This window comes from Primulina huaijiensis, chromosome 4, assembly GCF_012295235.1.
Source record: "Primulina huaijiensis isolate GDHJ02 chromosome 4, ASM1229523v2, whole genome shotgun sequence".
Taxonomy (NCBI): domain Eukaryota; kingdom Viridiplantae; phylum Streptophyta; class Magnoliopsida; order Lamiales; family Gesneriaceae; genus Primulina; species Primulina huaijiensis.
Genome location: NC_133309.1, coordinates 155,957 through 173,782, shown reverse-complemented (window position 1 = coordinate 173,782; position 17,826 = coordinate 155,957). Strand labels below are relative to the sequence as shown.

The 17,826-nt window shown below is 39.3% G+C and overlaps 2 protein-coding genes across 11 annotated transcripts in view; one reads left to right on the top strand and one right to left on the bottom strand.

Moving 5' to 3' along the window:
* The first annotated feature begins 1,166 nt into the window (after positions 1-1,166).
* On the top strand, positions 1,167-10,381 carry LOC140975051 (eukaryotic translation initiation factor 3 subunit I-like). The gene is made up of 9 exons (XM_073438541.1): positions 1,167-1,362; positions 1,793-2,000; positions 2,657-2,872; positions 2,977-3,104; positions 3,295-3,414; positions 3,518-3,607; positions 3,800-3,886; positions 3,994-4,073; positions 10,144-10,381. Exons 2-9 carry the CDS (start codon positions 1,817-1,819, stop codon positions 10,217-10,219), a joined length of 981 nt encoding a protein of 326 aa, XP_073294642.1. The 5' UTR covers positions 1,167-1,362; positions 1,793-1,816; the 3' UTR covers positions 10,220-10,381.
* A 1,251-nt stretch (positions 10,382-11,632) lies between these two features.
* Positions 11,633-17,826, bottom strand: part of LOC140975050 (uncharacterized) — a 31,899-nt gene continuing 25,705 nt past the window's right edge. For 4 of the 10 annotated variants that reach the window (XR_012174889.1, XR_012174893.1, XR_012174894.1 and 1 more), the window contains one exon: positions 14,317-14,356. Coding sequence is in view for 5 of the 10 variants with exons in the window: in XM_073438536.1 (XP_073294637.1) it covers positions 11,866-11,934; positions 12,402-12,521; positions 13,098-13,145; positions 13,488-13,597; positions 14,323-14,356 (381 nt within the window). In the remaining 5 variants the exon portion in view is untranslated. Of the gene's footprint in view, positions 11,935-12,401; positions 12,522-13,097; positions 13,146-13,487; positions 13,598-14,316; positions 14,357-17,826 lie in introns of those variants that run through there. The other 6 variants (XM_073438536.1, XM_073438540.1, XM_073438539.1 and 3 more) reach the window with 4 other exon arrangements.

The following is a 17,826-nucleotide window of genomic DNA, read 5'->3' as shown; positions in this document are numbered from 1 at the left end:
AAAACATATATAGTCTTTGGATAAGTATTTTAAAAGTGAAAAAAAATTTAAAATATGTGTTCGTACAAATTTCTTTTTTTGTTCAAATATAGTTTTTAAAAACAGTTATATATGTTTTTTGATGTTTATAGAATTTAAAAAAATGATAGAAAACAAAATGTATTATTTTTTAATTGTAAATTTGTTTACAAGATAGTTGTCTAAATACATATTTATTGTTGAAACATATTTTAAAACATTCTATAAAATTTTGTAAAAAACATTCTTATAAAAACGTTTTATAAGTACTTGTCCAAATGAATCATGTTATGTTATATATTTAAAGCTCTATAGTTTAATATTTTATAAATTAATAGTCTCTGATGGTTAAAATATTATTCATTCTAGATTTCAGCATATTTTATTGTAATTTCATAATATGTGAATCTCTAGTGATTTGTAAATATATAATAATGTGTGGAGTTTATTTATGTATTTTTTTCATCATTTATCTTCAATTTTTGATGAGTTTATTAGCTTAGAAAATTATAACTATCAATCAAATTTTGAAGTCACGTCTACATTTTTCGATCAAGTTGGTGCTGGGTGTATTTACACCTATCTGTTAGACTAGAGAATTTATCGACTCGGTTATAATTAACAGTCTTTATTTTAATATAATTTATATTTCATGGTTTCATTTCACTTTATCTGTATAACTATGCAATCGACATTGATAAAGTTCCTGATTATACTTTAATACAAATAAATCATACTTCGATCTTGAAACTTATTTGTAAATACTGTATATTCTAATTCGTTCCTAGTCGAATCAGCCGCCTAAAAATAAGGAAAAAGACCGCTTGAGCTTGAGACTAGCATCTGTGATGTTGTGTACCGTGTTTTATGGTAATGACATAGAGATGTTCAATCATACATATGGATAATTATATGATGATTGTACCGAACAACCATCCATCGAACTTTCCAAGTGTTTAAACTATACGAGTGTCTAAAGACATACATAAAAATACATTTCCCATTTTCTATTTCCGTGCACTACATATGAAAAATGTGTATGAAAATAAAAAAGTATTATTATTATTCTCATTAATCAAAATGCAATATGGCACAGTCACAGAAGTTGTAATCATTTTATTTTCTGCAAAATTTTAATCGAGGTTTTTAATTGAAACAAAATAGTGAAGTTTAGGTAGTAAATGGGCCTGCTGTCGATTACAAGCCCAAAACCTTCTTCATTCCTAAAAGTAAACCCCCCCAATCTCTCCAATTGCTCGCTGCTCGCTGCTTTCATTTGGGATTGTTGAGCAATAGGAATCGAAGGATCGAGCATTTTCTGGATCCATTTAGGCCATTCCTGAGGTATTGTCGAGAACTCTAATAAATTTCTACCCTTTTTTTCGGTTTTTTTGTTGTTTCGTTTGTTTGAATTTATATTGCTCTAACTATGAGAGTTTGAATCTTATATGTTTGTTGCTATATTTTGAATGTTGTAATTTCGTGTCTAGAAACAAGTTCAAGGTATACTACATCATATGAAAGGCTAAATGTATTGTTTTCGTAATGTTGATTAGGATATTTATTCAGTTTTAGCTTGAACTTGTACTTGTGCATACTAATATAAATTGGGGGTTGTTTACATTGGCGATTAATTAATGACAACTTTTTGTAAACGACAACTTAAGATTTAGAAATAGTGATGTCCAACTTTGGGGTATTAGATCAAGCCATCATACGATAAATCTCAACTATTAGGGTTTGGTTTTTTGTTTAAAATTTCTCATTTTTGCAGCAATTGAAATTTGAACGAATAAATATGAGGCCAATACTGATGAAAGGTCACGAGAGGCCTCTAACATTTCTGAAGTACAACAGGGAGGGGGATTTGCTCTTCTCGTGCGCTAAAGACCACAATCCCACTGTGTGGTTTGCCGATAATGGAGAGCGCCTCGGCACTTACCGTGGCCACAACGGGGCTGTTTGGTCCTGTGATGTATCCAGTTAGTTATTAGTCTCTCTCTACTTCTGTCGCTTTTTACATTGTGTTGTATTTTGTATGCCTTTTTCGATTTTCTTGTAAGCGAGTACACAAGGGTGAGAGAGTAAGAGTGATTTGTTGAAAGTTGACTGTTTTCGGGGATTTTCAAGTTGGGTATTCTTGGATCTCGATTATGAGCAATTGTATATGTGTTGGGAAGGAATGTAGGAAGTACTTGATACACATCAAAAAGCTCAGATGCACGCAAATGCAGTTTGAGTTTCAAGACATTTACTGGGAAAATTTAATATACTTGCTATTTATTAAAGTACCATTATGATAACTTTTAAGCCAGGTGTGATGGAGAGTTAGTTATTCAACTGGGCATATTTGCTCACCAAGTCTTTCATTGCCTAATCGCTGTCTTAGTCACCCACATGTACTTGAGTGTATATGCTATATACATCTTGAAATAAGTGGAACACAAGAACTAGATAGAGAGGTGTGGTACTTATATTGTATTTGATGACATTTCCATATACTGAGAGAAGGCCCATATTTCTTCTTCAGCTGGATAGTATTCTATATCATTTGTTCAGCTAGAGATACCAAACTGATTTAAGAGAAGTTATTGGTGTAATGTGAGACACGGTGAAATATTATTTCTCTTATCTGTAGGGGATTCAACCAGGCTTATCACTGGAAGTGCGGATCAGACCGCAAAGCTATGGAATGTCCAAACAGGAACTCCATTTTTCACATTCAACTTTGATTCACCCGCTAGATCTGTTGATTTTGCAGTTGGTGATAAGCTTGCAGTTATAACGACCGATCCTTTCATGGGATTGCCATCTGCTATTCACATGAAACGAATTGCAAGAGACCCTGATGATCGTGAGTGTATAGTTCTTATTTTTTTATTAAGGCTCACATCTTTGGTGTTTTCCAAACAAACTTTAGTGATTAACTGGAAAACTTATACTTCTGTGGAAATGCAGAAACTGGCGAATCCATTCTCGTTCTCAAGGGACCCACAGGAAGAATTAACAGAGCAGTTTGGGGACCTCTGAACAAGACTGTCGTTAGTGCTGGCGAAGATTCAGTAATACGAATTTGGGATTCTGAGGTTGTTTTCTCCTGAAGATGTCTGATTTATATGAAATCTATAGTTTGTGATGATAAATCAAAATATACTGCAGAAAAGTAATGCCAAGAGATCAATTCCTCTTCAAAGTTTTGTTTGCATATTGTTACTTTCAAAGATACTTCTTTGAACAATATGCAGCCAATTACTTTTTTCCCTTTTTAAACTGCAGACAGGGAAATTACTTGAGGAGTCTGACAAGGAGGATGGCCACAAAAGAGCTATTACATCTCTTTCAAAGTCAGCTGATAGTTCACATTTCCTGACCGGTTCTCTAGACAAATCAGCGAAGGTATGCTAGTCTTTTTGTCTCCTTCCATCTTTTTATCTAATGGTGCACCCCCCACATGTATACTATTTTCAATGTTGATAACTGATTGATACTCATTTATTAGCTTTGGGATACAAGGACGCTGACACTCATCAAGACCTATGTGACTGAGCGACCAGTCAACGCAGTTACGATGTCTCCACTTCTTGACCATGTAAGTGCTGCCATAGAGTGGACCATCTAGTGCAGTCGTCAATTTTGGCCGTTATTTGACTTAGATTTTATGTGTTCTTAGTTCATTACTCGCAGATGCAGATGAAACTTGCAGCTTTGAGATATGGCTACCAACATGCGTTAATTGGGCATTCACTTTCTTTTGATTTCGTTTGTTTCATGGGTTTCTTAGGTTGTCCTTGGCGGTGGTCAGGATGCATCTGCTGTCACCACCACTGATCATCGTGCTGGAAAATTTGAGGCCAAGTTTTATCACAAGGTGATATCATTCTTTTGATGTTTGAATCTAAACATGTAATGCAGATGAAGAATGAGGATGTACATGTCTCTAATGAAATTTTTGTTCTCCACTTGCACTGTGTTTAGATCCTTCAAGAGGAAATCGGAGGTGTAAAAGGTCATTTTGGACCGATAAATGCATTGGCTTTTAATCCAGATGGGAAAAGGTGAGATTTGAATCCTATTCCCTTGCTAATACTTCTTGTTTGAGCTCCCGCTGCATGTTAATGGTCTACTGGAAACCTGCTTATTCCACTCGAAAAATCCACAGTTTCAGGTCGCATATAAATAGTAAAATAAAAATAGTGACTGTTTTATATATTAAACCTGTTATAATTTTTTTTTTCGGAATGATCTTCCATATCCTGATCTACGATTTTGCATGCTCTAGATATTTTCATTGTCATGTATGCTTCTTCACATATTATCCTTCAGTTGCTATCCTTCTACTTTTCCCCTTTCTTCTTATCCTTTTTTCCTTTATTGTCATTGGTCGCAATTAACAATGACTTATGGGTTATGTCTAATAATTCCATAAGATTATTAGTTTGTTCAACTGGTAGACCCCCTATCCCAATTGATGAGGCCAACCCAAACTGAACGATTCCAAAAATCAATTAGCGATGGAGAAAAATAAAGAAAAATCTGACCTTGTTAAGCAGGTTTAAGGTTTTAGTACAAGTTCAGTGCAAAACAAATTTTTAGGTTTGTTATGTTTTTCTCTGTGTTTCTGTTACGAGCCCAACTTCATGTGTGGGGGACTTGGGTCCATTGGGCCCAGAGACAGCAAAAGGCCCAAGCAAGATAAACAGTGAGAAACCCAAAATAGTAAATGTGTATACCAGAAGGAACAAAGGGAAAAACACGTGATGTGGGAGGGGGGATTTAAATAGGAGTTAGAAGAGAGGAGAGAGTATTCAGTTATATTGTTGCTGAGTGATCACTAGCATTTGGCTAGGGAGAGAATTGTTGTACAGAGCATCTAAACTCTGGGTTTCCATTTCTCATTTAATATACTATTCCATTTACTTACTGTTATATCACTTCTTCTGTGTGTGATTTTCTGATCGTAACATTGGTCCGACCTGCCGGATACGAGGGACGATCGAAGACGATGGCCAGCACCAGAAGTGACACAAAGTTTGAAATCATGGAACGCTCTGTGAATGGATTGCAGGAGAGCATGATACAAGTGCAAGGCAGGCTGGAGAAACTCGACCAAACTCTCGGAAGCCTCAGTGAACTGGGGGTGCTGATGGAGCAGTTAATGAAACAACAAGGAGGAGACAATACTCACGGTCAATATGATCAACCAGAGAAGGAGAGGAGTGCGGGGGCCCCCGAAGGTGGAGGGCGTGAAGTAATTACAGAAGAGATGAGGATGGCCCTAAGGAGGATTGAATTACCTGTGTTCGAAGGAGAAGACCCGATGGGCTGGCTGGGGAAAGTAGAGCAATATTTCGATGTGCATGACACCCCGATCGGATGTAGGCTCAAATTGGCTTACATCTGTATGCAGGGAGCCACAATCCATTGGTTCCGCTGGATGAAGGTGAGAATTCCCAACATGAACTGGGACCGGTTTGCTGAAGAATTAATCAAGAGGTACGGCGGGTACGAGGCTAATCCATTTGAGCTGCTGGCCTCACTGAAACAGGGACAACAACCGATCGACACCTATATTGAGCGCTTTGAGGTGTTGGTTGCCCAGGTGGGAGACGTTCCAGAAGACCAGTGTCTGGGTTACTTTATGAGCGGGTTGCGGGAGGAGATTCGGAGGCGGATGATTGTTCACAATCCGCGGACGGTGGATCGTGCGATGCTGTTGGCGAGGGGATTAGAAGTAGAGTTGTGTGGGAAGGTGATGGATCGTGGCCGAAGTCGATCTGGGCTTGGCTCGGATCTGGAACAGAAAGGGCCCTTTAATGTGAGTTGGGCCACTCAGGCCCAGTCCACTGAAAAGGATTACCCATCCGGTAATCCACAATCGCGTATTAGCGCGAGAGCGACAGGTTCAGGAGAAGGATACCGGCACAGACCTTTCACTCCGACTAATTACGGAGGTGGGTCGCGATCAAACCCAAGTGGGAACAGTGGGGGTATCATAAAAGCATCAGCACCAAAAAATCGTGAGGGCCGAATCATATCGCATCAAGAATATTTGCATAGGAGGGAGAATGGGTTGTGCTTCAAATGTGGGGAGCCATACCACCCACTGCACAAATGTGCAAACAAAAGTTTGAGGGTGACTGTTCTTGCGGAGGAGGATGGGGGAGAAGGAGACGAGGAGCAGGGGACAGCGGGAGAAGAGATTCACAGTCAGGGGTGTGAAGTGGAAGCCTGGCCGGGTGTTCCAATTACTGAGTACAATACTCTGGAGCTACCCTTGTACTCGGTCAGCGGAATTAACCAGCCTCAAACATTAAAAATGAAAGCAAAGATAGCGGGACGGGGAGTGGTAGTGATGGTTGACAGTGGAGCGAGCCACAACTTCATCTCGAGACGGTTGATCACTGATTTGGGAATTAAAGTGGATGAGGAAGTGAGGTTTTGTGTGTGTCTGGGAGATGGGGGCCGCGTTGCGTGTCAGGGGTTGTGTAAGGAAGTGGAGGTGGATTTGGGGCTCTGCCAGATACGCATTGAGGGGTATTTGTTTGAATTGGGTGAGCTTGATCTCATTCTGGGAGTTGACTGGCTCAGAACATTAGGAGATGTCATGCTGAATTGGGCCAATATGGAGATGAGGTTTACGTGGCAAGGGCAGCTGGTGGTTCTAAGGGGAGACCCGACACTCAGTAGAGCCGTGGTATCTCAAAAAATCGATTGCTAAGATGCGAGAAGTAGAATTCAGTGGGGCGGTGTTGTTGAAGTGGGAGGACAATGAGCTGAACGAGCTGAGTATAGAGCAAGGGAGATACAGTGGGGCGATTGACAGTCTCATCGCTGAATATGGAGAAGTGTTTCAAGAACCCACCGAATTACCCCCTCGCCGACTACAAGATCATGTCATTAACATCAAAGAGGGGTGTGGTCCGGTATCAGTACGGCCATATCGATACGCCCATCACCAAAAAGATGAGATAGAACGAATGGTGCGAGATATGCTCAAATCAGGGGTTATACAACCTAGTGGCAGCCCGTACTCTAGCCCTGTCATTTTGGTCAAAAAGAAGGATGGCAGTTGGCGGTTTTGTGTGGATTACAGAGCCTTGAATGAGATCACCATCTCAGATAAATACCCCATCCCAGTAGTTGAGGAGTTGTTCGATGAGCTGCACGGTGCTAAATACTTTTCAAAGTTGGATCTCAGATCGGGGTATCATCAGATTCGGGTACGACCGGAGGACATTCCAAAAACAGCATTTCGAACTCACGACGGGCATTATGAATTCAAGGTAATGCCCTTTGGGTTAAAGAACGCCCCAGCTACGTTCCAAGCCACAATGAACGAGGTATTCCGACCTTATCTGAGGAAATTTGTTCTGGTTTTTTTCGATGACATTCTGATTTATAGTAAGGGGTGTGAAGAACACTTGAGGCATGTTCAGACGATACTCGATGTGCTGCTGTGCAACCGTTTGGTTCTGAATAAAAAGAAGTGCCAATTCGGGTTGAAACAAGTGGGATATTTGTGACATATTATCACTGGCCAGGGGGTGATGGTGGATCCTGAAAAGATAGCTAGTGTTAGTCACTGGCCAAGACCAAAGAATACAAAGGGCTTGAGAGGATTTCTGGGGTTGACGGGATATTACAGAAAGTTCATTAGGGATTATGGGAAGATTGCTAAACCACTCACGGATCAGTTAAAGAAAAATAATTTTTCATGGAATGACATGGCAGATAAGGCTTTTATCAAGCTTCAAGAGGCTCTTAGCACGGCTCCCGTTCTAAACATGCCCGATTTTGACAAAGAATTTACGGTGGAATGTGATGCATCAGGAGGTGGATTAGGGGCGGTATTGGCTCAAGCAAGCAGACCCATTGCCTACTACAGTAAGGCGCTGGCCGGTAAGGCATTAACAAGGTCCACTTATGAGCGAGAATTGATGGCCTTGGTATTAGCGGTGCAACATTGGCGCCATTATCTTTTGGGGCGCAAATTTACGGTGATCACGGATCATAAACCACTAAGAGGTCTATTACAGCAGCGAATTACCACCCCTGACCAACAGTATTGGTTGGCCAAGCTACTTGGTTACGAGTTTGAGATTAAACATAAATCGGGGGCAGATAATGGGGCAGCTGATGCTCTGTCACGCAGAGAGGACACGGGGGATTTGATGGCCATAACAAGAGCAGAATGGATTGAGATAGATGAGCTTAATAAAGCAGTTGGCGAGGATCAAGAGTTGAGGAAGGTCATTGGCAACATCCGAGAGGGGGATGAGGGCAGCAACCGTTACACATTAGTCAATGGGTGTTTGTTGCACAAAGGCAGATTAGTGGTTCCGCAATCCTCGAAATGGGTTCCAATATTGTTAAACGAGTTCCATAGCACCCCAATTGGGGGTCATGCCGGGGCATTTCGCACATATAAAAGAGTGGCAAGCAATTTCTATTGGAAGGGGATGAAGAAAGACGTAAGTAACTTTGTGGCTAGGTGTGCAATCTGTCAACAACAGAAATATGAGGCCACCAAACCCGCAGGATTACTGCAGCCGTTGACACTACCAGAGATAATTTGGGAAGACTTGGCCATGGATTTTATTACGGGGCTTCCCAAGTCTCAAGGGTATGATGTGATACTGGTTGTAATTGATAGGCTGTCCAAGTATGGGCATTTTTTGCTATTGAAACACCCCTACAAAGCGAGTACAGTGGCTGAGGTGTTTATCAAACAGATTGTGAAATTACATGGGATTCCAAAGACGATTGTGAGTGACAGGGACCCTGTGTTTATGAGTTTTTTTTGGTCAGAAATTTTCAGGCTCCAGGGGACCGTACTGAAAATGAGCACAGAATATCATCCTGAAACCGATGGGCAGAGTGAAGCGCTGAATAAGTGTGTTGAGACCTACTTACGTTGTTTCTGTTCAGAGCAACCAAAAGGGTGGGCTCAGTGGCTACATTGGGCAGAATACTGGTACAATACTTCTTATCAAACATCAGCAGGGATGACCCCATTTGAAGTGGTGTATGGACGCAAACCCCCGAGTATTATTAGGTTTACTCCGGGAGAAACGCAGGTGGCAGCAGTGTCACAAGCATTGGGGGATAGAGATGAGCTTTTACGGCAGCTCAAGTATAATCTGGAAAGAGCCCAGCAACACATGACAAAGTACGCTAACAAAAAAAGAAGAGACGTTCATTTTCAGGAAGGGGACATGGTATATTTGAAGTTGCGTCCACATCGACAGAGTTCAGTTTGCTCCCGAGTTGCGCAGAAATTATCTAACAGGTTTTATGGGCCGTTTAAGGTCAAGAAAAAGGTAGGATCAGTTGCTTACCGGTTGCAGTTACCAGAAGGGTCGAGGGTGCATCCTGTTTTCCATGTTTCATGCTTAAAAAGAGCAGTTGGCAACTCTGATATTGAGATCAAATTACCTGAGGAGTTGGACACTGATTTATTCTTGACTTTTGAGCCTGACATGATTTTAGCAGGGAGAACTAAAGAGGTATCCGGACAACCCTGTAAACAGATTCTCGTGGGATGGAAAGGAAGGTCTGCAGAAGAAGCTACATGGGAAAACTTCGAAGATTTCCAGAAGCAATTTCCTGATTTTCGCCTTGAGGACAAGGCGATTTTTGAGGAGGCCGGTATTGTTACGAGCCCAACTTCATGTGTGGGGGACTTGGGTCCATTGGGCCCAGAGACAGCAAAAGGCCCAAGCAAGATAAACAGTGAGAAACCCAAAATAGTAAATGTGTATACCAGAAGGAACAAAGGGAAAAACACGTGATGTGGGAGGGGGATTTAAATAGGAGTTAGAAGAGAGGAGAGAGTATTCAGTTATATTGTTGCTGAGTGATCACTAGCATTTGGCTAGGGAGAGAATTGTTGTACAGAGCATCTAAACTCTGGGTTTCCATTTCTCATTTAATATATTATTCCATTTACTTACTGTTATATCACTTCTTCTGTGTGTGATTTTCTGATCGTAACAGTTTCTACTGAATATTTGCTTTGACATCCCCTGCTAATTACTGATTTTACATTTGTTTGGCCCTCCCAAAATATCTGTGCTACGTTTAATGCTTTTTTTTTTTTGGCTCATGGTCTGATTCTGTCTATAGTTTCTCAAGTGGAGGTGAAGATGGATATGTGAGATTGCACCATTTTGATCCAGATTATTTTAGCATCAAAATTTAGTCAAGAGGCATCAGGAATGGTGTTTTACTTTTTGCGTCGTTAATTTTCTATTTTTGGGATTTCCAGACTCCAATTCCCTTGATATTAACATCACTATGCAAGATTGTCAGTAATATTTAATATCGAGTTATAGTATTGATAGGGAATCCAATTTCACCTTTATTTACTTGTACTGATTGTTTACGAGAAAGCGTCTTTGTGAAGAGTTCATTTTGTGCTCCAAAGAGTGGCAGGTATATATAGAGCTAGCTTCTCATTGATGCATGCATGCTCGTGGTGTTGATGTGGCCAAGAAGTGTGTACGTGTTGGCTGTTCGATTAGTAATTAATACACAAATTTGAGTTCAAATTTGTTGCTGTCAGAATAATTATTTAATTTATTAGAATTAGAATTTTAACTGCTATTTTCGAAATTCGAAGTGTCTTGTGAAGAGTTCATCTTATGCTCGATATAGAACTAGCTAGCTTCTCGTACATGCATCCATCTTGGATTCTTGGTATTGACCAAGAAGTTTGGCAGTTCAATTAGTCAATTATTTTTATCTCGTCTAGTCACTACTATGCCATATGGCTCGTCCAACCCAAAACTTGTCCCGTGATAATTGTGTTCAAGATTAAAAAAAATAAATAAATAAATAAATAAAACAAAACAAAACAAAGACGTGAGCAACATAATTGCTATATGCATATATAAGAGTATACAAGCCTATATGAAAATACATGAAAGTATGCTCTTGTGATAAGGATCAATACTGGTTTGTGTAGCTAGCTGAAATTTCATTGCAAACAGTGTATTCAATCAATTTTAATGTGTTACTTATAGAACTTCTAGTTGTTATAAAAAATAATTTCTAATTGATATATTCGTTAATTGTTTTATCAATTTGAAAGCTCACAATCTAACCAAATTATTTTTTTAATTATATGTTTTGTGATATTAAAATAGGTGTGACAGATATAGTAACAATATTGTATTTGTCAAGATTACTATTTTTACAGATTAAATATTCATAGATACTTTTATTGTTATTACTGAAACAATAACTTACGTGTTTTTAAATATGTTTAATAATTCAGTTATTCTAGTATAAAAAATATTATAAAAATTGTTTATGTATTTAAAATATGAAAATAAACTTAATAACTTGAAATTACAAATTTAATTCATTGATCTTAAATTTTAATATACTTTTTTTCTTTCAAGTTTCAAATACATGGTCACTTTCCAAGTAAAAACTTTGAAGACTCAGAACTTGAACACCCTTAGTTAGTTATTATCATATTTCTTATTATTTTATTTTAGTTTTTATTTTTAAAATTATATATAAAAAATAAGGCTAAAATTAGTTTGATGTCCAATCCACCCTGCCGCTTCAAAACCATACCAACCGCGAGGTAAAACTTAAATTCTTTGTAAGATAATCTGGATTTCATTATAGAAGCCTAAAAAATGAAGGCACCACTTACAATTTTGCTGAAAGAAAAGTCTGATAACCTTGAACTGTATGCATAGGTGTTACACATGAAATCACATCATCTTTGCCATTTGATTTTGGCCTACCATATACTACTCTAAATCACTTTCTGGCACATTTACCTGGTACAAAAATATAGGACGAGAATTACAACATTCTTCCCGAGAGTCTTCAAGCACATGGATCCAGCTCAACGTTGAAATCCTCTCCACAAGAGCACCTAACCTTGTGCGAAATTTCCTAAAATAATGAACATTAAAGATGAGATAGCAAATATGTTGCGACGACAACAACACTCACAGATAAACGGATCAAAATAGGTAAATATTAATTAATACATACGAAATTGTAAGGTAGTTTTCCCAGAGACACTGCTCTGTACAATTGTAATTTCCCTAGCACAGCTAGTCGCTAAACTCTCCAAAAAAAAAAACCCGAATATTTGTATAATGGGTCTTTCTCTATTTAATTGTTTGCCCATTTCCTGTAACAAAATATCACTAGCTGCTTGATTCAGCAGCTTATCCAAACTTTCTTCTACATCACAATATTAACAATCATTGTCAGTTTTCCAAGGTTGAAGGTCGCACACACACATTAACAAACCATCAGAGATTAGGATAGAAACTTTAGAGCTCAAGACAGATGTGAATTGCTGCCTAGGTTGTAAATTGTTTAATCTAAAAGGAAGAGTTGGTAAAACTTACTTTCAATTTCCTAATCTGGAACTGCAGAGATTGCACATACTCGTATTCTCCAGCTTTGTCAGATAAGAGTGCTCGAAGCTCCTCTTCCAAGCTTTTCTCATCCATTTTCACAAGTTCTTGCTGCAATTGCCGTCCATCATAATCAACAATTGGACCATTTCACTAGTTAGACTTGCTAGATGGATTATTAACATGATTCAGAAAGTGGGAAGCTTAAAAGTCTAATCTCCTCTATGCTGACCATTTGCTTTTGCTAAATAACTTTAACTGGTTTGATCTTTCAGTGAATAATTGAGTGACCAGATGACGTTCATACATTAAATAATCTTTGATTACAAACTAACCAATAAATTATGTTAACAAATTCACAACTGCCACGCTCCTATAAAAAACAAAGAACAGTGAATGACTATTAATTTATTTCCCATGCAAACTGAAAAAGAAGAAATAAATTCATGCACTGATTAAATTTGTGCCAGACCAATTAATCACTATGTCAGGCAGTTGGAATCTAATTATAATGTTGCTTCTTTTTCTTTCGTTTCTTTGTATATTTCTGCAAGGAAAAGATTCGGAAAAGCCGGATTTGCACAAGAACTGACCAGCTGCCAGCTAATTAACAGTTCATCAAAAAATACATACAAAGCAAACACAAGAGATAAAATTGAAAAAAAAAATTGTGACTATACAAGTTACCTTAAAACAATTCATTTTAGACTTCAGTAGATCAACAGACTCCCTCAGCTGTAACACCAATATAGTCACAAAAGTAAGTTAAATTATGCAGTGAGTTATCACCCAAAATAACAACAAAAACTTTCCCTTGCACAAAGTCAGCGAAGAACAGAGTCAATTTTCTGAGAACAATCTTTGGGTGACTGACGGAACAGACAAAAAAATCGAGTGCATATGAATATTTCACTGATTCATCTATACCCGGAATTAAAAAAATTTCAAAATACAAAGCTACCAACCATATGATTAATTGGCATTCTAATGGTAGTATAATTTCTTATCATCTAAATAAAATAAATTTTCAAGATGCTGGAATATAATGACATAAATCAAACAATCTAACATTCATACCTTAGCATTCTCCACAAGAAGATTTGCTCTCAATTGTTCCAGCTTATCCAAGTTGGCTTTAGCAGCATTTAAATCCAAAATTTCTGTTTGACCAACATCTTTCAGAAAGTCTGGTAATTAGCATGGTCTAGTCATTTTTGTGAATATAATTAACATGAACAGAGTTGTTCTGAGATTTCTTACATGCGATATATGGCATAAATTATAAATATCATCGATCGATAGTGATCAAAACTCCTATTGACGGCACCAAAACTAACATATACATTCTTGTGAAGTCACGCTGTTATGTTATCAGAAAAGACATTTTGCCATTAAATGTTGATAACTGGGCAAATTCTGTAACTGTAGTCTATCCTATCAAATTGGTCATCAATCACAAGACATGAAGTTTCACATGCTTACAGATAATCTATTGAACGGTCGCTTACTCGCTTTAGAGGCAGGAACATATTATTCCCCACCATGCACATCTGGCCACAGGACAAAATTGCATGCTCAAAATAAGCTAAACTCATCATTAGGTTTTTAATGAAGTACGGTCCAGTTCATCTTATCTTATTTGACTAGAAAAAAACTGAATGCATCCTAACACTGAAAAATAAAGTTAAAATATTCCCTATCAATCATATACAAGTGAACATTACATTTCTAATAAAATAGAAACACGTGATTAATTAAAATGCTTTCCGTTGGAATTGACAAAATTAAAATGGATTATTATTAAATTTTTTAATTTTTATTTTTTTGTGTTTAACAGCTTAGCCATTTTCATCCTGCAAAAGAAAGAAACTGCTAATGCACATTTCACTTGACAGAACATGTTGAAATGTACCTTCAGTTCCATCTCCATTTGCCTTTTCATTTACCTGCATGAACATCAACCCAAATGAATAATAAACCTGCCCTCTGAGAATGCAACAAGCACCTAATAAGTCCATGTTATATAATTTCATATTTTTCCACGAATGTTCCTCCTTGAGATTGGGAAATGAATTATCAAATCATAATTCATATCAGTATCATTTGAAACTAGCGATTGTTACGATCAGAAAATCACACACAGAAGAAGTGATATAACAGTAAGTAAATGGAATAGTATATTAAATGAGAAATGGAAACCCAGAGTTTAGATGCTCTGTACAACAATTCTCTCCCTAGCCAAATGCTAGTGATCACTCAGCAACAATATAACTGAATACTCTCTCCTATCTTCTAACTCCTATTTAAATCCCCCCTCCCACATCACGTGTTTTTCCCTTTGTTCCTTCTGGTATACACATTTACTATTTTGGGTTTCTCACTGTTTATCTTGCTTGGGCCTTTTGCTGTCTCTGGGCCCAATGGACCCAAGTCCCCCACACATGAAGTTGGGCTCGTAACAATACCGGCCTCCTCAAAAATCGCCTTGTCCTCAAGGCGAAAATCAGGAAATTGCTTCTGGAAATCTTCGAAGTTTTCCCATGTAGCTTCTTCTGCAGACCTTCCTTTCCATCCCACGAGAATCTGTTTACAGGGTTGTCCGGATACCTCTTTAGTTCTCCCTGCTAAAATCATGTCAGGCTCAAAAGTCAAGAATAAATCAGTGTCCAACTCCTCAGGTAATTTGATCTCAATATCAGAGTTGCCAACTGCTCTTTTTAAGCATGAAACATGGAAAACAGGATGCACCCTCGACCCTTCTGGTAACTGCAACCGGTAAGCAACTGATCCTACCTTTTTCTTGACCTTAAACGGCCCATAAAACCTGTTAGATAATTTCTGCGCAACTCGGGAGCAAACTGAACTCTGTCGATGTGGACGCAACTTCAAATATACCATGTCCCCTTCCTGAAAATGAACGTCTCTTCTTTTTTTGTTAGCGTACTTTGTCATGTGTTGCTGGGCTCTTTCCAGATTATACTTGAGCTGCCGTAAAAGCTCATCTCTATCCCCCAATGCTTGTGACACTGCTGCCACCTGCGTTTCTCCCGGAGTAAACCTAATAATACTCGGGGGTTTGCGTCCATACACCACTTCAAATGGGGTCATCCCTGCTGATGTTTGATAAGAAGTATTGTACCAGTATTCTGCCCAATGTAGCCACTGAGCCCACCCTTTTGGTTGCTCTGAACAGAAACAACGTAAGTAGGTCTCAACACACTTATTCAGCGCTTCACTCTGCCCATCGGTTTCAGGATGATATTCTGTGCTCATTTTCAGTACGGTCCCCTGGAGCCTGAAAATTTCTGACCAAAAAAAACTCATAAACACAGGGTCCCTGTCACTCACAATCGTCTTTGGAATCCCATGTAATTTCACAATCTGTTTGATAAACACCTCAGCCACTGTACTCGCTTTGTAGGGGTGTTTCAATAGCAAAAAATGCCCATACTTGGACAGCCTATCAATTACAACCAGTATCACATCATACCCTTGAGACTTGGGAAGCCCCGTAATAAAATCCATGGCCAAGTCTTCCCAAATTATCTCTGGTAGTGTCAACGGCTGCAGTAATCCTGCGGGTTTGGTGGCCTCATATTTCTGTTGTTGACAGATTGCACACCTAGCCACAAAGTTACTTACGTCTTTCTTCATCCCCTTCCAATAGAAATTGCTTGCCACTCTTTTATATGTGCGAAATGCCCCGGCATGACCCCCAATTGGGGTGCTATGGAACTCGTTTAACAATATTGGAACCCATTTCGAGGATTGCGGAACCACTAATCTGCCTTTGTGCAACAAACACCCATTGACTAATGTGTAACGGTTGCTGCCCTCATCCCCCTCTCGGATGTTGCCAATGACCTTCCTCAACTCTTGATCCTCGCCAACTGCTTTATTAAGCTCATCTATCTCAATCCATTCTGCTCTTGTTATGGCCATCAAATCCCCCGTGTCCTCTCTGCGTGACAGAGCATCAGCTGCCCCATTATCTGCCCCCGATTTATGTTTAATCTCAAACTCGTAACCAAGTAGCTTGGCCAACCAATACTGTTGGTCAGGGGTGGTAATTCGCTGCTGTAATAGACCTCTTAGTGGTTTATGATCCGTGATCACCGTAAATTTGCGCCCCAAAAGATAATGGCGCCAATGTTGCACCGCTAATACCAAGGCCATCAATTCTCGCTCATAAGTGGACCTTGTTAATGCCTTACCGGCCAGCGCCTTACTGTAGTAGGCAATGGGTCTGCTTGCTTGAGCCAATACCGCCCCTAATCCACCTCCTGATGCATCACATTCCACCGTAAATTCTTTGTCAAAATCGGGCATGTTTAGAACGGGAGCCGTGCTAAGAGCCTCTTGAAGCTTGATAAAAGCCTTATCTGCCATGTCATTCCATGAAAAATTATTTTTCTTTAACTGATCCGTGAGTGGTTTAGCAATCTTCCCATAATCCCTAATGAACTTTCTGTAATATCCCGTCAACCCCAGAAATCCTCTCAAGCCCTTTGTATTCTTTGGTCTTGGCCAGTGACTAACACTAGCTATCTTTTCAGGATCCACCATCACCCCCTGGCCAGTGATAATATGTCCCAAATATCCCACTTGTTTCAACCTGAATTGGCACTTCTTTTTATTCAGAACCAAACGGTTGCACAGCAGCACATCGAGTATCGTCTGAACATGCCTCAAGTGTTCTTCACACCCCTTACTATAAATCAGAATGTCATCGAAAAAAACCAGAACAAATTTCCTCAGATAAGGTCGGAATACCTCGTTCATTGTGGCTTGGAACGTAGCTGGGGCGTTCTTTAACCCAAAGGGCATTACCTTGAATTCATAATGCCCGTCGTGAGTTCGAAATGCTGTTTTTGGAATGTCCTCCGGTCGTACCCGAATCTGATGATACCCCGATCTGAGATCCAACTTTGAAAAGTATTTAGCACCGTGCAGCTCATCGAACAACTCCTCAACTACTGGGATGGGGTATTTATCTGAGATGGTGATCTCATTCAAGGCTCTGTAATCCACACAAAACCGCCAACTGCCATCCTTCTTTTTGACCAAAATGACAGGGCTAGAGTACGGGCTGCCACTAGGTTGTATAACCCCTGATTTGAGCATATCTCGCACCATTCGTTCTATCTCATCTTTTTGGTGATGGGCGTATCGATATGGCCGTACTGATACCGGACCACACCCCTCTTTGATGTTAATGACATGATCTTGTAGTCGGCGAGGGGGTAATTCGGTGGGTTCTTGAAACACTTCTCCATATTCAGCGATGAGACTGTCAATCGCCCCACTGTATCTCCCTTGCTCTATACTCAGCTCGTTCAGCTCATTGTCCTCCCACTTCAACAACACCGCCCCACTGAATTCTACTTCTCGCATCTTAGCAATCGATTTTTTGAGA

What these genes read in the sequence shown, in the direction of transcription:
- LOC140975051 (XM_073438541.1), top strand. Translation starts at nt 1,817, where the DNA reads ATGAGGCCAATACTGATGAAAGGTCACGAGAGGCCTCTAACATTTCTG. An exon ending in TGCAAGAGACCCTGATGATC is followed by an intron (nt 2,873 to 2,976) that starts GTGAGTGTATAG and finishes GTGGAAATGCAG; the next exon opens with AAACTGGCGAATCCATTCTC. An exon ending in TGTCTCCACTTCTTGACCAT is followed by an intron (nt 3,608 to 3,799) that starts GTAAGTGCTGCC and finishes TGGGTTTCTTAG; the next exon opens with GTTGTCCTTGGCGGTGGTCA.